Genomic DNA, 25,060 nt, shown 5'->3' on the forward strand with positions numbered 1-25,060 from the left:
CTCTCCAGACCACGGGCATCTCCGATTTCAGGGCCTTGACCACCCCCCGAGCACGCACCGACCGCCCGACCGTCCCACACGCAGACACCCGACACTAGGCCAGCTGCACGGCCTCGCATCCCGGATCCACCGCACACCGAAGCCCCTCGTTACTCCACTGTTTTTTTTTGGTTTTTTTTAATTAGTTCCAGTCCCGCGACTCCAGTAGATCGATTACGGGAACAAGGCTCCGGGCTCTTGGGTGCGCTCTGGAGGCCCGGGCGGGGCTTGTCGAGGGAGGCCTGGCCGCGGCGGGTGAAACGCTTCGGAAGCCAGTTCGCACCGCGAAGCCCGTGTGCAAAACCAAGACCCTCATTCACACACTCATCGAATTTAAATCTAACAAAAAAATATGATTAGTTCTTATTAAACATGGTTTTAGGCTTTGATGACTGTTTATACGTGTGGTATTGTTTGATTCGTCAGTGATGCACGTTATACATGTCGTACTCTCTACTGTCTTGGTTCTATACTGTCATGTGATGCTGTTTTATATGACTATGGCAAAGGCCAAGTTTAGGACTTTCACATACTTTGGGTTTTTTTTTTGGGGGGGGGGGGTCTGGTCCACTTCCTCTTTACATATGAAGTTCAACTTTAGGTCATGACATCCTTGCAATAGTGCCATGGTCACGTTTCTTCCGCGTGCAAGCAAGCGGCAACTCCCCAGAAAACGTCCGTGTCCTGTACAGCACGGGCCGTGCGTAGAAGACGCGCAGGAACGCGGGGGCGTTGCGCAAGCCGAGGAGAGGTTGGGAAATCGCCTCAGCGGCAGATGAAGACACAGAGAAAGGGAGCGAAGTGGAAAGCAGCTTGAGTTTCCTCTCTCATGCCTTCAGCGTGTGGGTGCTGGGGTGCCAGCAACCGGCTCAGGCAGTGCCAACACGTTACTTTCGAGAAAAGCAACCCCCCCCCCCCCCCCCCCCCCCCCCCCGTCACTCGGCTTCGGCTCATTTTAGTCACCTTGTAGCGTACAATCACACAATCCCAGGCTTTTTGCATGTTCTCAGCACGCACCCCCACTCCCGCTCGGGTTCTGGAAGGAAAGGCGATACACACACACACACACACACACACACACACACGCACACGCGTGCGCGCACACACACGCTGAGCCACGGAGCTTTCCCAGAATGCTCGACGGGGGAGGGTGTCACGGCCGTTAAGGTGTCGCTTTGCTCTCCTCCAGCGAGGGCGGCTTTTGACTGGCGGCTGCTGGTGCCTGTCGACTGGGGAAGTTGCCGGAGTAATTTAGACGTTGGCTTCAGGGGAGGGAACGGAGAAGGGAAGCCAGAAAGCAAAACAAACTCGCTGTGACTCACTCTCACGTTGCCACAGAGAAGGCTTTGAAGAACGAGCAACCGGGGTCATTAAAGTCAGGACTTGACAGGGATTTGACTACTGCCTTAGGTGGGTGTTGCTGTTGCCCACCCCCTCAACCCCTCAAACACACACACACACACACACACACACACACACACACACACACACACATTTTTTCAGTCTGGACTCCTCTCACTTCCTGTCTCGTCGTTTTTTGCCTGAGCTTCCCGGAGCCGCCGTCCATTCGCGAGCCAGCTCTCGGCCGGCCTCCGCGTTTGTTTTGTGCAAGTGTGCGTCGTTCTCACTACATTCCTTTCCGACCTCCACAGTTATTGGACACACACTCTAAAACACACTCTGGCTGTCCATCTAATGCCCTGGCAGATTGCAGACTGAGAGCAGTTCAGACTGCAGGACTCCAAGTCCTATGCAGACCGACGGATTAATCCTCCAGCCAGCCTGCAGCTCTGCTCTGATGTATGTGGATAGGGTCCGTTTTCAAACGTTTTAGCCTGATGATCCAAGATCCGCAGCCATTTTCCAGTGTGCTGGTATTCGACACACCTGAGTGCAGTAATCATTGGCTTTACCTGACTCCAACATAACTGTGGAATACTGGATTGGAATACTTTGTCCCAGATGACGTCTTTTGAAAATACTTTAGCAGTAGGTTCAGAGAAAGTTTAGCACCTGACTTTTAAGCTCAGTGATCGGCCATAACGAGCTGTTCTGTTCGTGCCCCTTTCTGCAGAGGTTGCCACAGGACCAGTCTCTTCCCCTATCGCCCTGGAGATGGGGGTGGGGATTCTGTGCCAGCTGTTCCAGGTGTGGGACCAGGTGGCCATTGGCATGACAACCCTGACCAAGTGGCTGCTGGGCAACGACCGGGAGGAGCCCGGCAGCGAGGACACACCCGTGCTGGTAAGGGCATCGTGATGGTACAGTGCGTGATGGAATGCCATCATACTTCCGAGGAGAATGTAGGCCACGGGAACCTTATCTGCAAAGCCGCAGCGTGGCTGCTGGATTTGGTTTCAGCCAAGCGAGAGCACGTCAGTTCAGCCGCTTGAAGGCCAATGCAATTTGAAACTGAGTGGCAACGAGGACCCGCCACCGCACTGACCGTTTGCTGGTAACGTTCCCGACGTCTCTAATCTCTGCTCCTCCCTCCACCTCCAACAGGACTTGGAGTTCCTCTTCGAGAAGGGGGACCTGAATCTGTGGGTGGAGCCTCTGCAGTGGGCACGCCTCTTGCACCAGCACTTGCTCACCCTGTCTGTGGCGCCGGGCTCGCCCGCCCCATGCCAGGCGGAGGTGAAGCATCTTTCCACCGCAGCGGATAGCCACGCCTGTGCGGTGCAGCGCGCGATGGACGCCCTCCCCGCTCTGCCCCAGTTCACTGCCACCACAGAGTACACCAAGCTCACCCTGCTGAGCGAGCGGGCCAAGCTGGCTCAGAGCGCGCTAGCGGTGTTTAAGCGCTGAACGGATTGCAGAAAAAGACCAGACACCTATCAGGCCCTCTCTTACCTTAAAAGACATTTTTAATAACTGAATGGACTTAAAGGCAGTTTTATGGTTTCTTTTTTATTATTTTTTATTTTATTTGTTTTGTTTTTTTACTTTTAGTGGAAATGGATGTAAAGTTTTAAGGTATTTTAAACTCTCTTGAAGTTCTCACAGTGAGTTTAGGAGATTTTAGTCTGTGTTTGCCACCTGTCATCCACACCCATATAACTGTCTATAAATATTATGCTTATTTAATTATGTCCTGCCCTACCCTTTAAGATGAACCCAGGTCAGGACTGTAAACTTTGTTTTAGTATATTAAGAATTTATTTAAAGGTGTAGATGATCGTTCTAAATGTGCTTCGTTGACAAGTGAGGCATGACAAACTTTTTTTTTTTTTTTTTTTAATGAAAATAAAAAGTTAGTTTTAACCCACTTGTTTGCCTGTGCCATAACGTGCGTATGTTTGGATGATGGTGTGTTTGGGAGGGTGAGGAGAGAGGTAGCGTGCACGTCTCTTAAAGATGAACCTCGCCGTCCTTTCTCGTATGAAGGGGTGGACGGAAGCGAAGAGGGAAGCGCTATGCTTTCTTTTCGAAAGAATAAGACTGATGGACTAAGAACAGATTTGGTGGCTGTGTTGCAAAAAATCTAAACTGACCAAGAAACCTGAACTTGACTAAAGGTCAAATCTATTTTTCAATCCTGTATTTATACACACTTATAAAAAAAAAAATAGGCTCATGTGGTTAACATTTTGTACAGTCTGCCATCATATTTTTGATGCAGCCTTTTGCACGGTTCCCACAAAAAGCATGGTCCTTCCTTCGTAGGTTACGCAATCGGCCTAAAACTGCACATTGGTAGCCGGGTTGCCTTCGGGGCACTGTTAGTCGGCTACCTTTGTAACTAAAATGAGGTCAGGTTTTGGAGCGATCTGAAATCCCAGAGTCCTTGACACCTTACGAGCATACGCGGTCAGAGCATGAAAGTCCGGCGACCCCTCGACTTTTACGCTGCGGGAGCACATGCAGGCAGACAGACGGCTTGCAGGTGGGGCCGCACTGCTCTCTGTCTCTCTCTCTGTGTGTGTGTGTGTGTGTGTGTGTGTGTGTGTGTGTGTGGTGTGGGGGGGGGGGGGGGGGGGGGGGGGGGGGGGGGGGGGGGGGGGGGGGGGGGGGGGGGGGGAGGGGGGGGGGGAGTGGGGGGAAGCGGAGGGGGGAGAGGGGGGGGGGGGGGGGGGGGGGGGGGGGGGGGCCTTTAAACTCAAGTAGCCAATTTAGACATTAGGTGGCGCCCTAGACTTTCTGGAGTTGGAAATCTTAGGTCGCCTTTAGGGGGCAGTATTGGATCGTTTACAGGAAGCATTCCTCAGTTGATTTATTTTCGTCCTGCTGGGGAGAGATAGTGTTGCTTTTATGGTGAAACTGCTGGAATCAAGACTTTGATAGTGTCCAGTTGGTTTTATTTTGTACATTAATAACATCTAAAACGTGACGTGTTCAAGTCAGTAATAGTAACGCAGCTTGTCGAGTACACACGACCAATGGAGGCTTCGACAGTTCATTGTGTTGTGTGTTTAAATCTCTTGATGTGATGCCATTATTTATAGATTCCTGAGTCGGGTTGGCAATATCAGATCTGGTTCACTAACTGTTTATCGGTTAAAGAAACTAGATATCTGTCGCTTCTGCTTGGTATATCACTTAGTTACATTTATATTACATAAATATGTTTTCCTCCATTCCTCTACGTCCTTTACGTACAAAATCGGAAAACTAACAAAGTAGTTCAGATTTTCCTCCTCCTCTCTCCCGCTATTTGATCGCGCAGCACATTTCTACAATAAAACCGCAAGTGCTCGGATATATAAATCTTGCAGCCATTCTTGGAATCTGGAGGAGAAAACGGCACATTTTGAAGAACGCTGTAAAGCGCATGCGACGCAAAGCGTGCTGTTTGAACAGATGTGCAGAACTTAGGAGTTTTGGAAATAATCATGTTTCCTCAAGTCTAGTCCGAAACGTGCTGCGGGCGGGGATTGACAACTCTTGAAAAGAGGGGGCGTGACTTTGTCGAACTTAAAAAAAAAAAAAAAAAAACCACACACAAGAAACTTTGGAGATTTCGACTAATTTTTGACGCCCTTCCAATGTGGCCACGCCCTTCCACTGTGGCCCCCCCCCCCCCTTCCCGCGTCCCGCTCCGGATCTTATATGTTGGGCGGCGGGCGTTTGCTGCTTTACTCTGGCTCGGCACTTCACGGAGGGAGACGACCAGCAACAAAAGCAAAACGAGAAACTTGAGCTTTTCGTCTAGCGTCAGACTTGATCCAGGATTGCTTTTTTTTTTTTTTTTTTTTTTTAAAACTCCGTCTCTCCGACCGACTTCACAAAGCAATCTCGTGCAAACTAAAAGCTGCCCCGTGCACATCCGGGATCTTGGTAGGGTCTTCAATGAAAGGATCAACTCCGGCTAAAAACTTCAGAAACAGAAATGTCTGCGACCATCCTGTCTGCTTTCTACGACATCGAAATGCTCTACAAGGTAGTATTCCGTTTATATTAACGTGGCTTTCATTGTTAAGCTTCTACATTAAGGCTAGAAGGAAATCTTTCTCGAAGTGTTTTGGGGCAATCGCGGACACGCCAGCGCAGCAAAAACCTCAGCTAACTTGGCTAAGGTCAGCTAGCGAACCAAGTTAGTGAAAAAAAGAAAAAGTTCGTGCGCATTGTTGGGTTTGATGGCTGCCTCGTAAACGGTTTTATGTCCTGCAAGTTGTAGATGTAAAACTCCATGCATGTGAGGTCGCCTGTACGTCGCGGGTTTGCACTTCTAACCTTTTGCTTTCCTTCTCCCCATGCTCGCTTCCACAGCAAGACAAAAACCTCAACATGAACGCGATCCACCTTAACAGCATGCTGGACAAGAAAGCCGTGGGGGCCCCCGTCACGGCTTCCAGCATCCCCACCAGTTGCTCGTACGCTCCGGGATTTTTCCGTCGCAACTCCAGCAGCAGCGATTCCGCCACGAACAGCAACAAGTACCCGGCGAGCTCCTACAGCAACATGAAGGACAACGCGAGCACCGTCACAGCCATCATGAACAAGGAGAACCGGTTCCGCGACCGGGCGTACAGCGAGAGCTGTGAGCGCGGCCAACAGAAGCCCAGTTCGCAGATCAATTCCACCCGGTACAAGACGGAGCTGTGCAGGCCCTTCGAGGAGAACGGCGCGTGCAAGTACGGCGAGAAGTGCCAGTTCGCGCACGGCTACCACGAGCTCCGCAGCCTGTCGCGCCACCCCAAGTACAAGACGGAGCCGTGCCGCACCTTCCACACCATTGGCTTCTGCCCCTATGGCCCACGCTGCCACTTCATCCACAACGCCGAGGAGCGCCGGCCCGCCCCGAGCAACGCCAACGTCTCGGCCGAGCCCAAGGCGGGGCGGGATCTGTGCGCCTTCGCTGCGCGGGACGTCGCCCCTCAAGCGGCCGCGTTCAGGGACAGGCCCCGGCTCCACCACAGTTTGAGCTTCTCGGGCTTCTCCAGCCACCACGGACTGGACTCCCCCCACCTCGAGAGCCCCACCTCCCGCACGCCCCCTCCGCCTTGCTCGGGCTCTTCGTGCTCCACCAGCTTCTACGATGACGCGCTGTCGCCAAGCTCCATGGCGTGCGTCAACGGCGCCTTCTCGTTCCCCGGGCAAGACCTGAAAGCGCTGCTCGCCCCGCTGGCTGTGCACACGCCGGGCAGCTATGGCAGCCAGACCAATGGTGCTTACTACGGAAACTTCCAGGCCACGGTGGGGCCCCCTTCGCCGCCATACAACCTTAGCCACTTGCAGTCCCTGCACCGCCTGTCGGAGTCGCCGGTGTTCGACTCCCCCCCCCAGCCCACCTGACTCCATCTCAGACCGGGAGAGCTATGCAAGCGGGTCCCTCAGCTCTTCTGGGAGTCTCAGCGGCTCAGAGTCGCCAAGTTTGGATGCCGGGAGGCGTTTGCCAATCTTCAGCAGGCTGTCGATTTCTGATGATTAAGTGTGTGTGTGTGTGTTTGTTTTTTTTTCCCCCCCTCTTTGTTTTCTTTAATGGACTTGGAGGAGTTGCGATTCCAAAAGTTAACCGCTATTAAAAAAACCGCCGTCTCATCATGGACGTGTAGAGTTGAACAGACTTAAAATGCAGGGAGATGGATTGTCAGGCCCTTGACATGGCATTAGTTTCACATTTTTGTTTCGGGGGGGTTTGTTGGTGGTATTTTTATTTTTTTTTTCTCCTGCTTGAACTGATAGCTATGAAAGTAGGTATCAACAGAAGGCATTCCATCGGTGACTTTGTGCTGCGTTATTGCAGCCCTTTTCTTTATCAAGACCATCACGTTCCGGAGACGCACACTTTTTTTTGTGCACAAGACTTTTGGACGTGAAAGCGGTTTCAGATTTTCCTCCATCCTACCAAGAATATGCCTTGACAAGTATCAGTTTGCAAAGTAGCCTATGTACGCGCTTCTGAAAGCTTAAAAGAAACTTCATTCCAAAAGTTTAACCAGTTTCACAGTGCCACCCAGTGGTTTGGTTGGTTGTTGTAGTTTGTTGCTTAGTTGAAGCACTCTTGTTCGGTTTGTTGGGAAATCACTGCTGATGGTTGAATATATATTTTTTTAGCTGTTTTGAGTGATTTACATAGCAGTACATAACTGGCTATGAACTATTTAACTTATTTATTATCTTGTGGAAAAATATAGGCTACATTGGTAATTATGTCCATACTGTATTTATCAAGTATGTTGAAGCAATAGATCTATATTCTTTTATGTTTAAATTATGATCGCCATTATTAATCTACATTAAAGTGGAGTGTATGTTCTTTTCACAGTAATATATTTTGTTTGGTCTCCTTTTGTAACTTCACTTTGTTTATTTTATTGTAAATGAGTAAAAAAAAAAACCTTAATTTAAGAGATTGTATGTGATATATTTATTTCATTAATTTTGTTTCCTTGTTTACGTTCATTAAAAAACATTTGCGAGATTGTTGCTTGTGGAAGACTTTCCCTCCTCTCCTAGATGTATCCCTCTTTATCCATATGTGTGTAGAATGTAGAAGCTGTGTGGATGTGAAGACCGTCCAAACCAGTAGGGTTTCTTTTGTTTTTGTTTTTAGAAGGCAGCCTTTAAATGACAAAGATCCCAAGTAAATAAATTAACCAAAAAGTATTTCTACCCCCTTTTGTTTATGCACAGAGTCAGGTTAGGACTCCTACAGTGTGCTTTGAGAATGTAGCAATTCAATGCCCCAGTATTATTGTGTAGTGCCTACGGGGTCCACCATCTTACACGCCTTACAATTAACCAAATAAAGTATTTTCATACATGTTCTTGTTTTAAAACAAAAGGAGTTGAATGTAGGTTTGAATTTAAACTTTTTTTTTCAGAAGCTTGTTACCACTTCAAGAGAGGGGCTTGGAGCAACCGGCAAAGCTTTTCTTTCATCTCCCTGTTCCTGTAATGTTTAGTTGGACGTTTGTTTTTGTTCTCTTGGTTGCCTATGATATGACATAGTAACGGTATTCCAAGCTTGCTGGATGGGGACGAGGTTGAATACGTTTTGTTTGTACATAGTAGGTACAGGGGATTGGCACTATGTACTTTTCTTGACTACTTTCAGAAGTAAAGCTTTTTGAATGTAATTTTAAAAACAGACAAAAAAAGATGAGTTGTAAGATGCTTGTTTTTTTGGGGGGGGGGGGGTGGGAGTCAGTTCACTACAAATTGCGTGTGAGACTGTTAACTTTGTACTGTACATTTTTGTAGTTCTCCCAATAAAATTATTTTGGAAAATAAAGTCTTCTGGACTGCACTCCGTGTGATTGACACTGAGGTTCTATAATATTCTCTCTCCAGAGCAGCACATTTCTGTACTAGTCTCCTTTTCCTGTTCATTTCTTGCTCATTCTCTATTGCTTCTGCCATCTGGGTTTCTTAATCTCATGTCTCTGTGTCTCCTTGATGTGCACGTAGGTAGTTTAGTGGACTTTTGACATCTTGTGATAAGATCATAAAGGCCTGTAGATCCTCCATTAGTGTTGACTGCACATGTGGTTAAGATTTGTAATCTTTCTTTAAAAAATGACACACCAGATTGCTGATACAATTAATGTTGCTTCTCAAATAATCTGGCAGATTATGATAGATTTTAAGATGTTAACTTGTCAAGAGGAGATCAACAATTAAAATCCAGACAGCTTTGACCCATTATTAACAATCTGAAATCTGTGTATAAAATCACAAATCTCATGGAGTTCATTTAATCTGAAGCCAAATTATGAATCACAAAAATGAGAAAAACAGACTCAGATATGTTATGAATCATTGGCATTATATCTATATGTTTCTTTGCTATACATCAGAAATGTCCTGAATAAATATGCTATGAGGATTACATTCCAAGATTGAAACCCTCCTGTCCTAGTATGGAGGGTGTGGCTCTCTGCTTGGTCACTAGCAATACTGTCCAATCAAGTAGTTAGGGCCATGCAAAGTGTTCATTCTTGCTTGTTTGTTGCCCTGTGTTAGAAGGATCAAGTCTAACCTGCCTAATTTCAATTGTACATTTGATTAGCTATCAGTACCAGGAAGACATTAAGAAAATAAAAGGGCCGGAATACGTCTAGTGTTGAGAGTTCACCAAAAGATAAGGAGGAATGAACAAATACTAAAGCAAATATTTACAGAGTTCTGCTGCATTGCATAATGGAGTGTTTATCACGGGCCATAATGAGCACCGCTGTGCATGCGTGAGTGTGTGTGTGCGATGGTTATTACTTTATTTTCCGTCCCTATTGTCAATACGCTGTGCATGTTCAATGGCAGACTAAAACTGCATTATTGGCACATCTGTTATTTGGGTTTCGAATGTGTGTATCATGTTGAGACCCAAAACACTCTTTAGCGTGGTGTGTGTGTGTGTGTGTGTGTGTGTGTGTGTGTAGATCAGTATGTTAGCAGGCCTGAAGCTCATACAATGACAGGAAACACTCTTGACTTCTGAACATGGCAGGAAGAGCCCAGTTCTTCAGCTACACCCATTTCCAGCCCTTCTCTCCTCTGCTGTTTTTGCTTTTTTTTTTTCCTTTTTCTTTTTTTTTTTAACATTTATTTATTTATTTTTTACGAGAGCTTTTATTTCCATTCAGCTACTGGAAGTTTCTATCTGGGCCACAGGACTTTCCTGAGGAGCGGTGGGGCTTCCTGTCGTGCTGCTGCCACACTCAGCAAGAAAGGACCTGGAGACGAGACTTCGCACGTGGAACCCATGCAAAACCATGTTTTGCTGACCGAAGTCCAGGAACCAAACCATGAAGCTTGAAGTTATGACTCTGCACATGTCCTGGGAAAACCCTGGACTTCCTTTTTCCATTTTTTTTTTGCCAGTGGAAACCAGTGCCACTTTATGCTCTTGGAGAGCCGGAGCGAAACCTTCTGGCTGTGTGTGAGGTTTTTCCCTTAGTAATGTCCACTTTTTTTTAATCGCAGCCTGCCACTCTAGGGCTGAGCGTTTAAAACACCACAACATGACAGCGTTCCACATTTTGTATGCTAAGAGGGCTGCTCCGGCCCTCGCTCTCTCTCTCCGCGCCTCACAAATATTTACGCGTCGTGTGCATGAGGTCAGTGTTTACAGGCGCACGGCCCCGGGGCCGGCACGTTGACGACATCTATAAATGGTAGAACACACGCGGCGGGCTGTGTGTGTACGTTTCTGATGAGCCACTTCCTCCCTCGTCCTTCAGTTTATTAACACTGGCTGTGTGCGTCGTGCTCGGCACTTGGTACACATGGACGAATATTTTCACACAAACAGAAAGATAGAGAGCCTGCTCTAGCAGTGGCACCTCATGCCACATGGTTGACCTGAACTAAATATACACACATACACAGAACATACAGATATGCACCCAATATAAACACATCCACACAATATACACACATGAACAGCACACGCACACACACACACACACACACACACATTATTTTCATTTAATAGGATCTCTTATTTCTTATACAGAGGTCATTACTCAGCACAATGCATGCTGTCTACAGTACATCAGAACACTGCCTGTAAAGCCACTGTGCTAGCTGATCTACCCAAAACACGTTGATCATAACAGTAGCTATTCATAGCCTTCATTCATGGCTTTCCCACAGTTCCTTGCCCGTCACTCTGCTCGAAACCTCCAGCTGAGTGAAAGCCGGTGTTTCCTTCTCTCCCTGGGCAACTCCTCTATTCCTTAAGTCGCCTTTCCTTCCTCTCTGCCATTGTCTTTGACCGTGGCGCTTCCAGTAAAGGTTCTCGTGCTGATGGACGGATCCGGGTCCCAGGGGACAGGAAGTGGGGGGCAAACCACAGCTTGAGTCAGCCTCTTGACCCAGACGTCTACCAGTGAACAGGCGTGAGATGACACAGCAGTCGTTGTCTTTGTGAAGAGCTGGATGTCACGCCTTGTTGAACTGGAGACTTAAAGGTTGGATCACATGACTCTGCACAGGGCACACACTATGACAAAGATATTTGCTGTACTTACTGTACTACAGACACGCACATACCTACAGAAGGCCAAACAAGCCATTCATGGACTGTAACTAGTGTTTTTTAACACTAGTACATAAGTATTTGTGTGCATATATATATATATATATATATATATATATATATATATATATATATATATATATATATATATATATATGTGTGTGTGTGTGTGCGTGCGTGTGTGTGCGCGTATGTTTGTCTATCTGTGTGTGTGTGTGTGTGTGTGTGTGTGCGTATGTTTGTCTATTTGTGTGTGTGTGTGTGTGTGTGTGTGCGCGTATGTTTGTCTATTTGTGTGTGTGTGTGTGTGTGCGTATGTTTGTCTATTTGTGTGTGTGTGTGTGTGTGTGTGTGTGTGTGTGTGTTGCAACAGTCCTTTTGTTTGCCTGGGTGTGACTCTGCCAGGCGATAAAGAAGTGGTTGAGTACTAATGAAACAAGGTGTGACTTGTGTGTGATCCTACGGCAATACTGCGGTGATGGGCAAAACCGTCCATACAACAAAGGCCCCATTACACCTCTGTAGTTCCGCTGGTTTCAGACAGAGAGCCATCGTCCTCCTCATGGTGTGAGGGGAATCAAACCCTACGAGTGTCGTGACACCGATGTCCTGTTGTGAGGACCGCACGAGAGAGTCCATGAGACTGTGGTTGATAATGCCGCTGCTTGCCTGTCCGTCATAACCCTCAGGTCAGTTTGTTTGCCCGTTCTCATCACATACTGGAATCTGCTTCCATGAAAATGGCATGACGGCATGATCCAACACACACGTATGATCTAACACATATCGCCGAGCGCGGCACTGGTGGGACACGCCCACATTACTGCGCCTACATTACGGAAAACTGGAATAAATACACAAGTCCTAGGGCAAGGTCACAGCAGCATGATTTACAGTGTGTACATAAGTAACGTTAGGGATAAATAACACTCTCGCGCACACACAGTCTCTCCCCTGGAAGCGCACAGTGCATACACACATACAGGGATTCTAAAGCGACGGTGGAGCACATGGCTGTAAGTGTCGGCCTTATTTGAAGCTGTTTAATGGCCGTGTTTACCCAGCCTGTTTCTTGGCAGCCGCTGGGTCCATGACTCTCTTTTCGTTTGCGTTATTACTGAGTAAATACTTTTCTGCGCCGACGCAAAAGCCCCGAGCGCGGCTACTTTACGACCGGGCGTCTGCACACGCGCGCATGCATTTGTATTTATGCACAACAAAGTAACTACATATGATCGCTGAATATGTTTATACTGTACAGGCAGCAGTGATGGCCCTGTTCCGGGAGCTTCGACCTACATGGAGACGGGAATGCGCTCTTGTTGGGTATTATTCCATAGGACGGGTGACTCTGTGGAGGGAACACGCGGCGGCGGAGCCATGGGTTTAGAAGAACTGCCCGGATGCATTCTCACTCCCGACAGAATTCCACAGAGTGCTTTCCAGTCACAGGCCTTCGCTGCTCCCCTTGTCTACACACCCATTCCCTCCCGTATCAGTGCTGTGATTTTTAAAAAATCTTTCGAAGCGAGTGTTCGTTGTCTGGGGCCGATCAGAGAACAGATGCGCGAATTGCTGAGAAGCCTTTAACAGTTGTGACACAGAGACGAACAGAGGGGCTGCAGGAGAGAGAGGCAGAGAGAGAGAGAGAGAGAGAGAGAGAGAGAGAGAGAGAGAGCGAGAGAGAGAGAGAGAGAGAGAGAGAGAGAGAGAGAGACAGACAGAGAGAGAGAGTGTGAGAGGGAGGGAGAGAGATTGAGAGTGTGTGAGAAGCTGGACACCCCTGAACGCCCAGGTTGCACCCTTAAAAGCCCAGCTAGCTAAACTAGGTAACACCTTGTAAAAGATTTAGCTAGAGTGGTGTCTTTAAATAAACCCTGTCCTGTCAACACACGCAAGCACACATGCACGCGTGCACACACACACACACACACACACACACACACACATACCCCATACCCCCCCCCCCCCCCACACACAAATAAAGTCCTATCTTGCAGCCAGAACACACCCTAGGCTCTGACACACCCTGCAAAAAAAAAAAACAACAACAAAAAAACAACTTTCTGACATCCACACATGCTCAAATATTCAGGCCACACACACACACACACATACACACACACACACAAACACACACACACACACACACACACACACACAAATGTACAAACAACCCATATTTTTTGCTGTTCTGTTTAGATTCAGGCAAAGCATGTGCACATATAGCATGAACACATGTTTAAATGCTATAATACCAAGGCAACTATAGTAAGGCATGTCACATATGTGTGGTCTTTAAGCATATCTTTAACCAGCTCACACACATCGCAGACCTCATGCTTGGACATGCACACATACAGTTTATATTCCAGAATATGAATATGATATGCCTCATTACCCACGAGTCCTGTAGCAACTACAAGCAACTACATCAGAAAGGTGTAGCTCAGGCTTTGATGATTTATAGTTTGGCATATGACACATTTTGCCTTTCCCAAAACGTCCGTCCCTTTAACGTTGTTTCTCACCGTATATTGTGCGAGAGGGACAGAGCCTTGCAGCTAGCTGTGGTGCTGAATTCTCCTGAGCCTCAGGTCTACAGCCAAGCATCTGAGCAAGGAGTGGTGGCTCTTTCTCCGTGTGCTGTCTAACCCACCCTTCCCACACAACCAGAGCCCACCTCTGCTACACAGTCATCAATGAGTCATTCACTGGTCACGTGACCAGGCAGGGTACCAGCCGCTGCATAGATAGTCTTTATGCTGAATCTAAGGCAGGTCATTCATGAAGGGGAGTTCAACAGCTCTGGTTGTGTGCATGTGTGTGTGTGTGAGTGTGTGCGTGTGTGTGCTTGTACAGTATCTGTACCTTACTTACTCCCAGCGATGGTGTAAACAGACCGCTCTCTGTGCAGCGACTGTGCTCTTAGTTAATTTACACTGTTAACAAACACATTCACAATGCAAGCCCACACTTATTTTGGCAATTTTGCAGACAAAATTCAAATACTATGATGTCAAGCATTGATAGCATTTGAATTAGCAGGTAGAGTCATGCTAGGTTGAACAAAGGTCACTTCCTGCATACACTCTTATCTATGAGTGTCCTCGATAGATTGTACACATATTGTAGCACCCACACGGAAATTGGGTCTCTCTCTTGCGCGCACGCACACACACACACACACACACACACACACAAGAACACATTCACCTGACCTAGATAGTGCTTTCAGATTATATTTAGCTGCTGTTAGATATTTTGCCTCTGTTTAAGAGGACAGTGCACATACAAAATCACGTCAACCTCATGTAACAACATTCATGTAAATGTGCTGTTTGGGTTTTAGGGCACCAAGGAAGAAAACAAACAGGTGCCTGCATGGCTGGAGCACGTGGACGTCTCAGTGATTTTAACTTAACAGAACAAACTTGCATAACTCTCTGTGAGTCACTTAAGGGCTGTAATCTACCGAGGAACTACTGTGACAAACTGTCACATGTGTTTGCCCTCAGATGTGCAGACCTGAGGTGGGTCGGACGTGTTCTGGCCTGTCTGGCTGGGATGGTGACGTCTAAGGCAGGTGAGCAGCGCTGAGGCCCGAGTCTATGAGATCTGCCCTCCCCACCCTCCACCCCAGAACCCCCACCCCTTCCCTGTTACCTCCTTCCCACAGGGAATCTGGTGGAGTCAGCGGAAATGAAAGGTTGTGATCTCTCCCCAGATAGTGCTTGGCTGTGCCAGGCCTCTAAGTGTTTTTCGTAGCTGTGCTTTGGCGGCCTTGGCTTCGTCTGACCTGCAGCCATGTTTCAACCTTTGGCCATTTTCAGCCTGGCCTCTCTCTACCGCTCGGTACCTGGTATTTATGGGCAAAGTGTTGGATAAATCGTTTATGAAAATGACCCAGGTTTCACGGAAAAATATATGGAGTACTTCATGACTGGCGGTTGAGCTTTGGAGGCTCTTAGTCGACTCGAATTCCTGTCAAATGGCGGCAATGGGAGAGTTATAGTCCCAGAGGCAGTTTCCACTGGTGAGAATTTACACCATTTTTCATTCATCATTAAAGAGCAAAACCAAATTCTGCTTTTTAGATGGTGGCTTAATGAGTCAGGGAGAGAGAGAGAGAGAGAGAGAGAGAGAGAGAGAGAGAGAGAGAGAGAGAGAGTGAGAGAGAGTGTCTGTATGTGAGTAAAAGATAGAGGCAGTGAACATGGGAGGCAGGGCAGTGCTTGGTCCCTGCCTGACTGTCCATCTGTGTCTTTATTTCACAGGCCTTGGGAAGGTTTGATTTCATATCTGGAGATAAACCGTTTCCATGCCAACGTGAACTGTGGAAGAGGTAAACAAGATACCCGTCAGGCAAGACTTCTCTGCTTCTCTGATTCCTCCCCTCTTCTCTCTCGTTCTCCCTTTCCCTCTATCCGTCTCTCCTTCTCCCACCTTTTCTCCCATTCATCTTTCTCTCTCTCCTCCTCTCTCCTCGCATGTATCCATGAATGTGTATGTTGACACTGGCCCACATTTCTCCTGTCATCACGGAGGTAGAGCCGACGGGTAGAGCGAGGTGGGGGCGGATTCAACCCCCCCCCCCCAACCAAAATCACTTCCCTCCACGCCGTGCACTCAACCTTTTAATGAGGTCGTATTCAAACCTGGAACGGCCAGCGTCCAAGGTGCGTTTGCTTCGGGCCCCGCCCTACCACTCAGCACAGGCAGGACAGTGACACAGGATATGAATCAGCACAGTCTCAGAGGGACCAGCGGGTATTGGATGGCTGTTCATCAGCGCTACCTCATAGCCAGCTCAGTCCTCTGACATCCTATGCGCAAGCTGCCATTGTGCAGTCTGCGTCGTTTTTCATTAGTCTTTGTTGCTCCAGGTTCCAGAAAAATGTAATTATTATGGGCCTTTGGTGGTAAAAGTTGTTCAGAAAAAAGGAGAGACCCAAACACTCTCTCTCTAATAGCACGCGCTGTTTGATAATTACGTTCAGAGTCACCCGCCAAAAATTTCCAGTCAGTGAATCCCCTGAAAGAAACATTTCAACACAGACGCGTCGCGAATGCAGCCGAAGTAGGGGCTCCTGTCCGCCGCTCCCACCGTCCCGGCCCTGTGTGGAACTGACCGTCGTGCGCCGGGTTTGTACACATCCTGACCGCCAAAGCTGCTGTGGACAGGGCCAAGCAGCGCACATTCCTGCAGCCGATAAACAGACGCTGCGGTGGGCGCCGGCCACCCCGGACAGGCTGTAGCGTGACTGACTCCTGGGGATCTGGAGCGTGGAGGAGGAGGAGCGGAGAAGTGCTGTCCGGACGCTCCGCACCAGCCGACAGCTCGGGAGCACTCGGCCGGTGGCGTGTGTGTGTGTATGAGTGAAATGGGAACTAAACCAAATCATGGCTAGAGGGTCTATTTCTCCAGTTGCTTTAACATTTCTTTGTGTCTGGCAAAGTGTTTTATCTGCAATACCTATTATGCTCTGTACTGCTGATGGAAGCATTTTTGTCGTTTAAGGAGGAGTGTGTTGTGATATGAATATCTTCATTACTCCCTTTGTTGTAAAAATGACTCAGTGCATGAATGACTGATTGCTGTTTAACCGTTCTCCATACCATTATATCTCTCCCCTTCCACACCCGTTACACACACACACACACACACACACACACACATGCGCATGAGAGCCAGGTGTCTAACATCTGGAAGCACCTCTAAACATCTGGAGCAGTAGTAGGTTCAGACACAGGGCTGTTAGACATCTCAGCTTTATTGTCTCTGTCTCCCCTCATTCCACATTAACTAGCGAATTTCCCTGACCGCAGCAGACACAAGCCTTACTCGCTCTCTGTGAGCTTCGGTGTGCTGTTGGCCTGTGGCTCTTCTCACACAGCGTGAGCTCTTTCCAGCCCTAATCACACGCAGGTCAATGTAAATCTGGGATCCGACAGCTGTTTGTTACCCTGTCTTATGTCGACCGGAAACCAACGACTGCCAGTCCCGCTCCTCCTTTCTCCAGCACTCGGCGATGCGCACCGACTGCCTGCTTATCTGCGAGCCCCAGCTTCGCAGTGTCCGCTCAGAGAGCCTTGCAAGAAAACACCAAATGGGCCAGAGAACCTTCCTCAGAACAGCTGGAGCGGGGAGGATTCTGTCACACCTGCTCTCTTCTCCCAGACGGGTCTAAGGACCCATGCGATTCCCCGCGCAATCCCTTACCAGCGGAGGGTGTTCTCAGCCTTTAATTTGGCTAGGATGCTTTGCCAGGAGAAGCCAGAAGTGGCACATCCGGGCAGGAAGAGATGGGTGGGGGGTGGGGGGGGACAGACAGAAGCCGGGGCCTTTGCTGGAATGTGAGTGCGTTCCCGTGACGACTCGTCCTGTGTATGCACAGGGTGATATAGCCACGCGCTGACTGGCTCTTGGCGGTCCCTCGTGCATTCAGGCATCTCTCGAACACCCCTCCACCTTCCTATGATCTCTCTCTCTTTCTCTTGCTGAGCAATTTCCACAAGTGCGCTGCACTCTCCTACGCGGGACGCTTGTTTGGTTCCGACAGGGTTATTTTCACCATTTGCTTACTCTGCCCTGCCGCACGTGTTTCTCAGCTGATGTGCCGTTCGCGATCTGTGGGCCGCCCTGTGGCCCTGGATTACTCCCACACTTCTCCTGGGATGCCCCAGGGCCGGTTCCCGCACACCGGTTCCACGCATCCTCCCTATCACATGCCTACAGAATGTGTCTTGGTGCCTGGGTGGCTTTTTTTTCTTTTGTCCTGGTCATTGTTATGATAGTACATGTGTGCAGTAAAGGGCGGAGCCTTGGAGGAAACAGTGCACCATTCAGGACAGAGGGCAGATCTAATTGGCCCAATTGTCTGGGCTTTACCTTTGGAAATGCCCTTGGTGAAAGGACATCTATGGAGATGAACCAGGTTCACATAACCCATTCAGCGCAGCTGCTTCCTGCGTTAGCTCAAATCAGGCACATGATTTCTTTATGATGAATTTAGCAAACCTGCAACTGAAATGAGGACGATGCTGCTGAAAGCGCCAGACACAGAGCGTCATTTATAAACAGGAAAGCGGGCCGCGAGTACATAATGTCACCTGGCATCGTACGGCCGGCAACAAGGCGTTTTGTGTCAACTTCCCGGGGCCGGAGTCCGTAGAAAGGGACAGGCGCACAGTCCTTAAACGCTGCCGTTCCGATCGCTGTCAATCATTAACCTGCGCGTAAAGAGAGAACGATACAGACTCTGCGAACTACAAAACAAGCGCTAAAGCACTGTATCGGTCTCTGACACCGGCCAAACGCCCGAGCAGACTGACAGGAAACTCTTGCAGGAAAACGCGTACCCGTTTGCAGAAGAAAACAAAGAGGCTACAAAGAAAGTGGGAAAACGCGTTGTATCTTAGATTCCTCATAAGCAGCAAAACGTTGCTTTGATAAGTGCGACGCGCACCGTTAGCGGCAGGAAATCACCCACCAGGTCTCCTCAGGGCTTCAGCAGATTTGGCCTCCAGACAGAAATCTCTGGGTGGCCATTTCATTAAAGCGTGGACGATTTGTATCTTCGTTTAATGAAGGCTTTGAACACAACAGGCATCTTGATATAAAAACACGATATAAAAAAGCTCCATGTATGTCTGGAGCATGTTCTAGACCTATAATGTACAGATGAAGCATACGTTTCCTGTGTTAAGGAGTTATAATTTCTCTCTTTTAATGAGTTAATCATACTTGAATAAGTGTTTTCTGCACAAATAGTGTCAGACATATTCTCTTACTGACAGTGTATGAGTCAAAGGGATGTGAATTGTGAAATAGGTTGAACTGCCTGAAACTCTCCCCTTACATAGTGCGCATACACACACACACACACACACACACACACACACACACACACACACACACACACAGAGACAGAGACATGTATGCAAGATCGTGCGCCGAGTGACAACTTTATGAATCACTGACGTCTGTATCACTGCAGAGAGAACAGTACATTCTGAAACAAATCTTCGACACTACACACCTTCAGCACGACGCGCATGACACCCCCAGTCTCTGCCCTTCACGCTTCCTACGTGGCCTGTTCGGACACAGATTTCCAGCGCCTGGGTGTGCGTGTGCATGAGGTGACCCAGTTCCTGTGGCGCGCGTGTGGGAGGGCACTCGCTCGAGCCCCAGAACAGTACTTCTCACACGAAAATCTACTCACCTCAAAATACACACGGGGAACACCTAAGGATTCCCACAGCACTCTCTCCCCGCTTCCCTTCTGCCCACCACGGGGGAGACAGGGCCAGACACCTGGAAGCGGCTTAGGACTAGAGACCTGGTGGAGGGTAAACAGCGTTCAACCAGAGAGAGAGCGGCTGTATCAGGCTGTATACTGACGGCGAGAATCCGTAAGAATGAACTTGCTCCAAAAGCTGACTCCTCAGGGCCAATACTTGTGATCATATTTGTTTTCACCCTCTAGTCTGCACAGACCAAGTGAGTCATTTACAGTCGTGTCATTAAGTTGTTAAGTTGTAATTTTAGTTAAAGGACTGCTGTTATTATGGGCAAAAAAAGCAACGTAACAACTTGTTCAATCCTAAACGCGGCTCCTTTACAGGCCTGGCACCATGCAGCTCTACTGTATGACCACACCTGACCTCTGACCCCCTTTCAAAAACAACACCTGTTGCGTGTGACAAGGCGAACGCATTCCCTCTCTGCTTCTATCAGTTTGATCCATCCCAATTCCAAATAATGGTACATATGTATCCGCAGGGTGGGAAGATATTTTAAATGAGTTTGGGAATCTGGAAGGATAATTAAATTAGAAACTGGGGATTGTAGAGTGTGTACAACTGCAAAAACAGGAACTTTTTTTACATTTAACATTGTTCTCTCTTTCTCTCTCTCTCTCTCTCCCTCTCTCTCTCTCTCTCTCTCTCTCTCTCTCTCTCTCTCTCTCTCTAGCTATCTCTCTATCTCTCTCTTTCTTTCTTCCTGCTTGGCTGAGGTCTATCCAGTAGCAGGAACCACGGTAAGGCGGTGCAATGACGATCCTGCCTAGTGAAGTGATGGCATGACGGAATACAGTGTGTGTGCCAAAGACAAACAGGAAACACACAATGCTTTATTAAACAATCAGCACTTATTACATTACAGAGCCGACTGGTGTCAGTCATCGGTTCATTGGCGTGGGGTTTCATTTAGCCCAGGATCGCAGTTTACTGAGCTCCAGATGCTTTTGGCATGAGCCTCTGACTGAGCAGATCGGCTGTGGTTGGAGATCAGTTGAGGAAGAGTCAGACGGACTGTCCTCGGAGAAATGCCTTGGGCAGAGAGGCAGCCTCATGTTCAGCCAGGCAGCTAGAAAGAGTTTCTTTCTCATGTTTTCATGTGGCCGCTAATCTTATTTGACGCAGTGTCAAATTGGCTCGGTGTGGATAAACGCGAAAGGTTTGGTCGACACTGTTAAAAGTTTGGTTCGGTTGAAACTGGTGAAAACTAGATGTCTTTTCTAAAAAGACAACTGCCAGAATATGACTCACCCCAGGCTACACGGACACTTTCAGTGAGCAAGTTGAGAATATCCGTGGAGATATTCTTTTGACAATAACTGATAGCTGAGTCAAAATGAAAACACACACACATGCGTGCACACACGCACGCACGCACGCACGCACGCACACACACACACACACACACACACACATTTGACTGTCATTCTCATACTTTATCTTATTTAATAGAAATATCCAAGCCCCTGGAACTTCTCTAATCACTATTCAAACTGAATTAAAAATGAGACTTCATTTCAGAACTAACATGGTTCCCAAAAACACAGTTTAGCTAAATTATTTATGGTAAATATGGAATAGAAAGTAGAGTATAACCAAGCTTTTTTATGTTTATGTTGATTTTCAAATATGTCATTAATTTTAAAGTGTAGTATTCCAAATATACTGTGGTGCATTGTAATGTTTTTAAAACATTGCATATAATACCCTTAAATAAAAAGGATTAACTCTATTTAGCACATGATATCTCAGTTAAGCATAAAGTAAGCTACATCTGCTTGTGACTATGTGTGTTTGAGTATGTCTGACTAGCACACCAGTTTGTTTGCCTGCTGCATGAGTCATTGTCACAAGACCCTGTCATGTCCCAAAAAACACACACACACACCCCACACCCACCCCACCCACACACACACACACACACATACTCACACACACACACACACACACACACATAAATTGCGACAAACCCATAAAGACTACTCTACTTTCAACTCATCATCGCCACACGAGGATTGATCGGAGGGCGCGGGGCTCAGACGCAGCACGCGGGGGCCGCCACGGATCTGCGCGCTTGGGGTCTCTTGCTTGGGCCTGAGCCTCAACGCCGCGAGGCCAGGAGGGAAGAACGGGAGGCAGGACCTGCGCTGTAAAACCCGAAATGGGCCAAGTGAGATGGTGGGCACGGGGCCTCGGACCTCGGCATAGAGGAGATGAGGGAAAAGGATTCATGCTGGGTAGGGAACAGTAGGAAGCCCCAGCTCTGCCACTTTCGAAAGTTCGATTACAAAACAGGAACAAAAGACCGATGTATTGCGTGATATACTGTACTGTTGCTAAAAAACATCCCAGTGTGAAATAACCCAAAGGTTTGGTGAAGTATGTGTCTATTTATGTGCATGTGAGAAAGAGTGAGAGAGTGGCAGATAGACCGAGAGGGTGAGACAGAGCGAGAGAGAGGATGTCTCCTTCGTTGCATGACCCTTGCAGCTATGCTTATTAACGCGCCTGTGCAAATGACCTTTTCTCTGTTCCTCGCCGTGGGTTTGTGTGTTCATATGCACGAGTTCCAGCAACGTCACAGTGAGTGTGCATGCGGTGGTGAAACCGGGCAGATGCAACCCCTCCGTACTGAGTCACAGATCCTTCACTTACCCCAGGCTCCAAACCATATGCACGCCAACCTTTTATCATACATAAAAGGTTGGACACCATGCCGGTTCCCCGAAGGCTCTGTTGTTTTTTTCCAGCTCCCAAAGCTGCACATACCGAGCTAATGATTCTGCTTTTTTGGCTGATTACTTTTGTGCTTCGTGACTCGGCCATTTTCCAGTCCTCTAACGGGCTGTGCCACAACCTCGGTTTGGCTGTTGGAGTGGTTTGGGGCCAGCATATCGGTGACCAACACGTGACATGATGTTGGCGTCACAGAGTGGCCTCGGAGATGTGCTCCCTGCACCCATAGACAACCCACGGGCGTCTCACGCGACCCTGGCTACCTGTTTCTTCTCATGGCACCTCTGACGTTCTGTACCATCCACGCTTTCTCAGAAGTGCGCTGAGGATGGTGCTTGTTTTTAAAAACATTTCAAAGCCAAGGGGAGGCTGGTTTCTCAGTCTTCCTGTGTCAAATCGCAACCTGTGTGGTAACTGAACCGAAACACGACCAAGCCTTTGATCAAACATTTGCATTTATGATAAATATCCCCCTTATTCTGATGTGACAAGTGAAACTAATGTAGCTGTAGGGTAATGTAGGGTGGATGTCTTTCACAGTAGTCTAAATGCAGATTTCGAACAACAGGTGAGAGGAAATAGCCCGCTCCATGAAAGACATCCAGCAGGGTTTTCTTCATCAAATCTGAAAATATGTGGAAATCTACAGTAACAATAAGGACTTTCCAAACAGATTGTGGGGTCAACGTTTACTGTACAATGGTGCCGCGGGGGGATCTCCCTGCTTCTGCATTTCTGCATGTATCGTGGAGTGTGAGTGGTGTGTCCCTCACACCCACATCCACACCCTCACATGTGCTTGTGTGGATGAGAATTCCCCAGAATCTGGTCAGGACATCATGTGGATGTCTCTGGGTCTTGGCTCACACACACACACACACACACACACACACACACACACACACACACACACACACACACACACACACACACACACACACACACACACACACACGCATGCACAAACATGCCCTCTTCAGACTTCGCTACCTATGGATGAGCAAACCAACAGCATCTCCCCACAAGCAGCCCTTCCTAATGCAAAGTAGCTCAGGAACGCTGGAGATCCTTCCTGGAATGGCTGGGATTTTCCTTTCTCGTTTTGCTATTATTTTCGAATCGGGTGCGGAATGCGTCGCGTTAAGGAGCCACCTGGGTATGATAGCACGATGAGGGGTTCCCGCGTGAGCCGGGCTGTGCTGTGGTCCATCCCTGATAAGCTCATTCTGACAGGGCAGGGGCATCAGCGTGCACCAGAGCGCGTATCTGTCGTTGTGCTGCGTTTGAACGGTGCTGGGAGATTGCTCACAATGCACACCCATCTAGTCACGTGTGAACATAAAGGCACACGTGCATACGCACAAACACACACCAACACTGTATTTTCGCATGTCTGCATAAGCTAACAAAGTCGTAAAATTCCCTAGGCTGTCAAAAGACAGACAGACCCCAGTCTGTTAAGTTAAAATATATTATAATATCGTATTGGCACTAGGGGAGATACGTAAGCTTTTTTTGGATTCTCGATTGCATGGAAAAAGGGAACCGTAGTACTTTCACTGCGGACAACAGGGTCAGGAAATGACACTGGGCCAGAGCAGTCTGCTCCTTGCTGCTTCCTCGTGGCGTCTATCCAGGCCACAACAGGAAGATGTGGGAGGGGGGGGGGGGTGGAGTGCGGAGGGCTGATTGACAAGCACAAGAGGGTATACCACAACAGAGGTCTAGGTTAGAATGGTGCAGGATGCTTCTGTGTAATCATGTTTATGTGTGTATGAGTGAGAGAGAGAGAGAGAGAGAGAGAGGAACGGAGAGAAAGTGAGGCTTTGAGCGTATGCTTATGGCTATGTTCGAGCTTGATTATGTATGTATAGAAGTGAGCATCCACGTCTGTGTGTGTGTGTGTGTGTGTGTGTTTTTTCACTACCCTCCACTCACTCTACACTCTAATGGATAGGCGTGTTTAGCTTTGATGGAGAGACATGCAGACTCCGTGTGTTAGTATAAGCATGCTTGTGTGTATGTGTTCAGGAGTGTGTTTGCATTACTGCGTACATGCGTGTGCGTGTGCGTGTGTGTGTGTGTGTGTGAGAAGGATAATTGCTGCCAGCAGTGTGGCGCTCTGATTGTTGGAAGGTGATGACAGCTAGGAGTGTGTGTGTGTGTGTGTGTGTGTGGGGGTGGGTGTGTGTGTGTGTGTGTGTGTGTGTGTGTGTGTGTGTGTGTGTGTGTGGGTGTGTGGGTGCGCGTGCGCGCGTGCGTGTGCATGTATGAGTCAAAGTTACAGTGCCTCAGGCAAGTCACAGATTCAGACCAGTGCCTCGTTCGCTAAAACCCTGCCCCATTAATGGACAATTCTGCTGGGACCTTCCATTCTCCCAGGGGCAGAACTCTGACGTGGGTGAGCTCCAGAGCTGCCCCAGGGAGAAACATGGATGAATTCTGTGTCTTTGACGTTTCAAAGCCCATGATTTGTGCTTCTCATTCTGTTCATGTCTTCTGCCCTGCCCTGTTTGTCTCTCTGCTGGGCAGGGTGGGAGAGTACAGCTTGGG

At 48.2% G+C, this 25,060-nt stretch overlaps 2 protein-coding genes and 1 long non-coding RNA gene across 4 annotated transcripts in view; 2 read left to right on the forward strand and 1 right to left on the reverse strand.

Moving 5' to 3' along the window:
* Nucleotides 1-3,303, forward strand: part of thada (THADA armadillo repeat containing) — a 49,778-nt gene extending 46,475 nt beyond the window's left edge. For both annotated transcript variants that reach the window (XM_035531387.1, XM_035531388.1), the window contains exons 36-37: nt 2,114-2,283; nt 2,545-3,303. In XM_035531387.1, coding sequence (XP_035387280.1) covers nt 2,114-2,283; nt 2,545-2,847 — 473 coding nt within the window. In that variant the 3' untranslated portion in view covers nt 2,848-3,303. The remainder of the gene's footprint in view (nt 1-2,113; nt 2,284-2,544) is intronic.
* Nucleotides 3,304-5,103: 1,800 nt separating this feature from the next.
* LOC113572763 (mRNA decay activator protein ZFP36L2-like) lies at nt 5,104-7,663 on the forward strand. Its single transcript, XM_027002584.2, is given in 3 exon segments — nt 5,104-5,419; nt 5,749-6,756; nt 6,758-7,663. Coding segments are annotated over 3 exon segments (1,212 nt in total). The 5' UTR covers nt 5,104-5,368; the 3' UTR covers nt 6,911-7,663.
* Nucleotides 7,664-12,125: 4,462 nt separating this feature from the next.
* On the reverse strand, nt 12,126-14,113 carry LOC118242228. Its single transcript, XR_004776679.1, has 2 exons — nt 13,996-14,113; nt 12,126-13,083 (listed from the first exon to the last, which is right to left on the reverse strand). It is a non-coding gene; the product is annotated as an uncharacterized LOC118242228 (long non-coding RNA).
* Between the last annotated feature and the right edge of the window lie 10,947 nt (nt 14,114-25,060).

Source organism: Electrophorus electricus, chromosome 11, assembly GCF_013358815.1.
Source record: "Electrophorus electricus isolate fEleEle1 chromosome 11, fEleEle1.pri, whole genome shotgun sequence".
NCBI lineage: Eukaryota > Metazoa > Chordata > Actinopteri > Gymnotiformes > Gymnotidae > Electrophorus > Electrophorus electricus.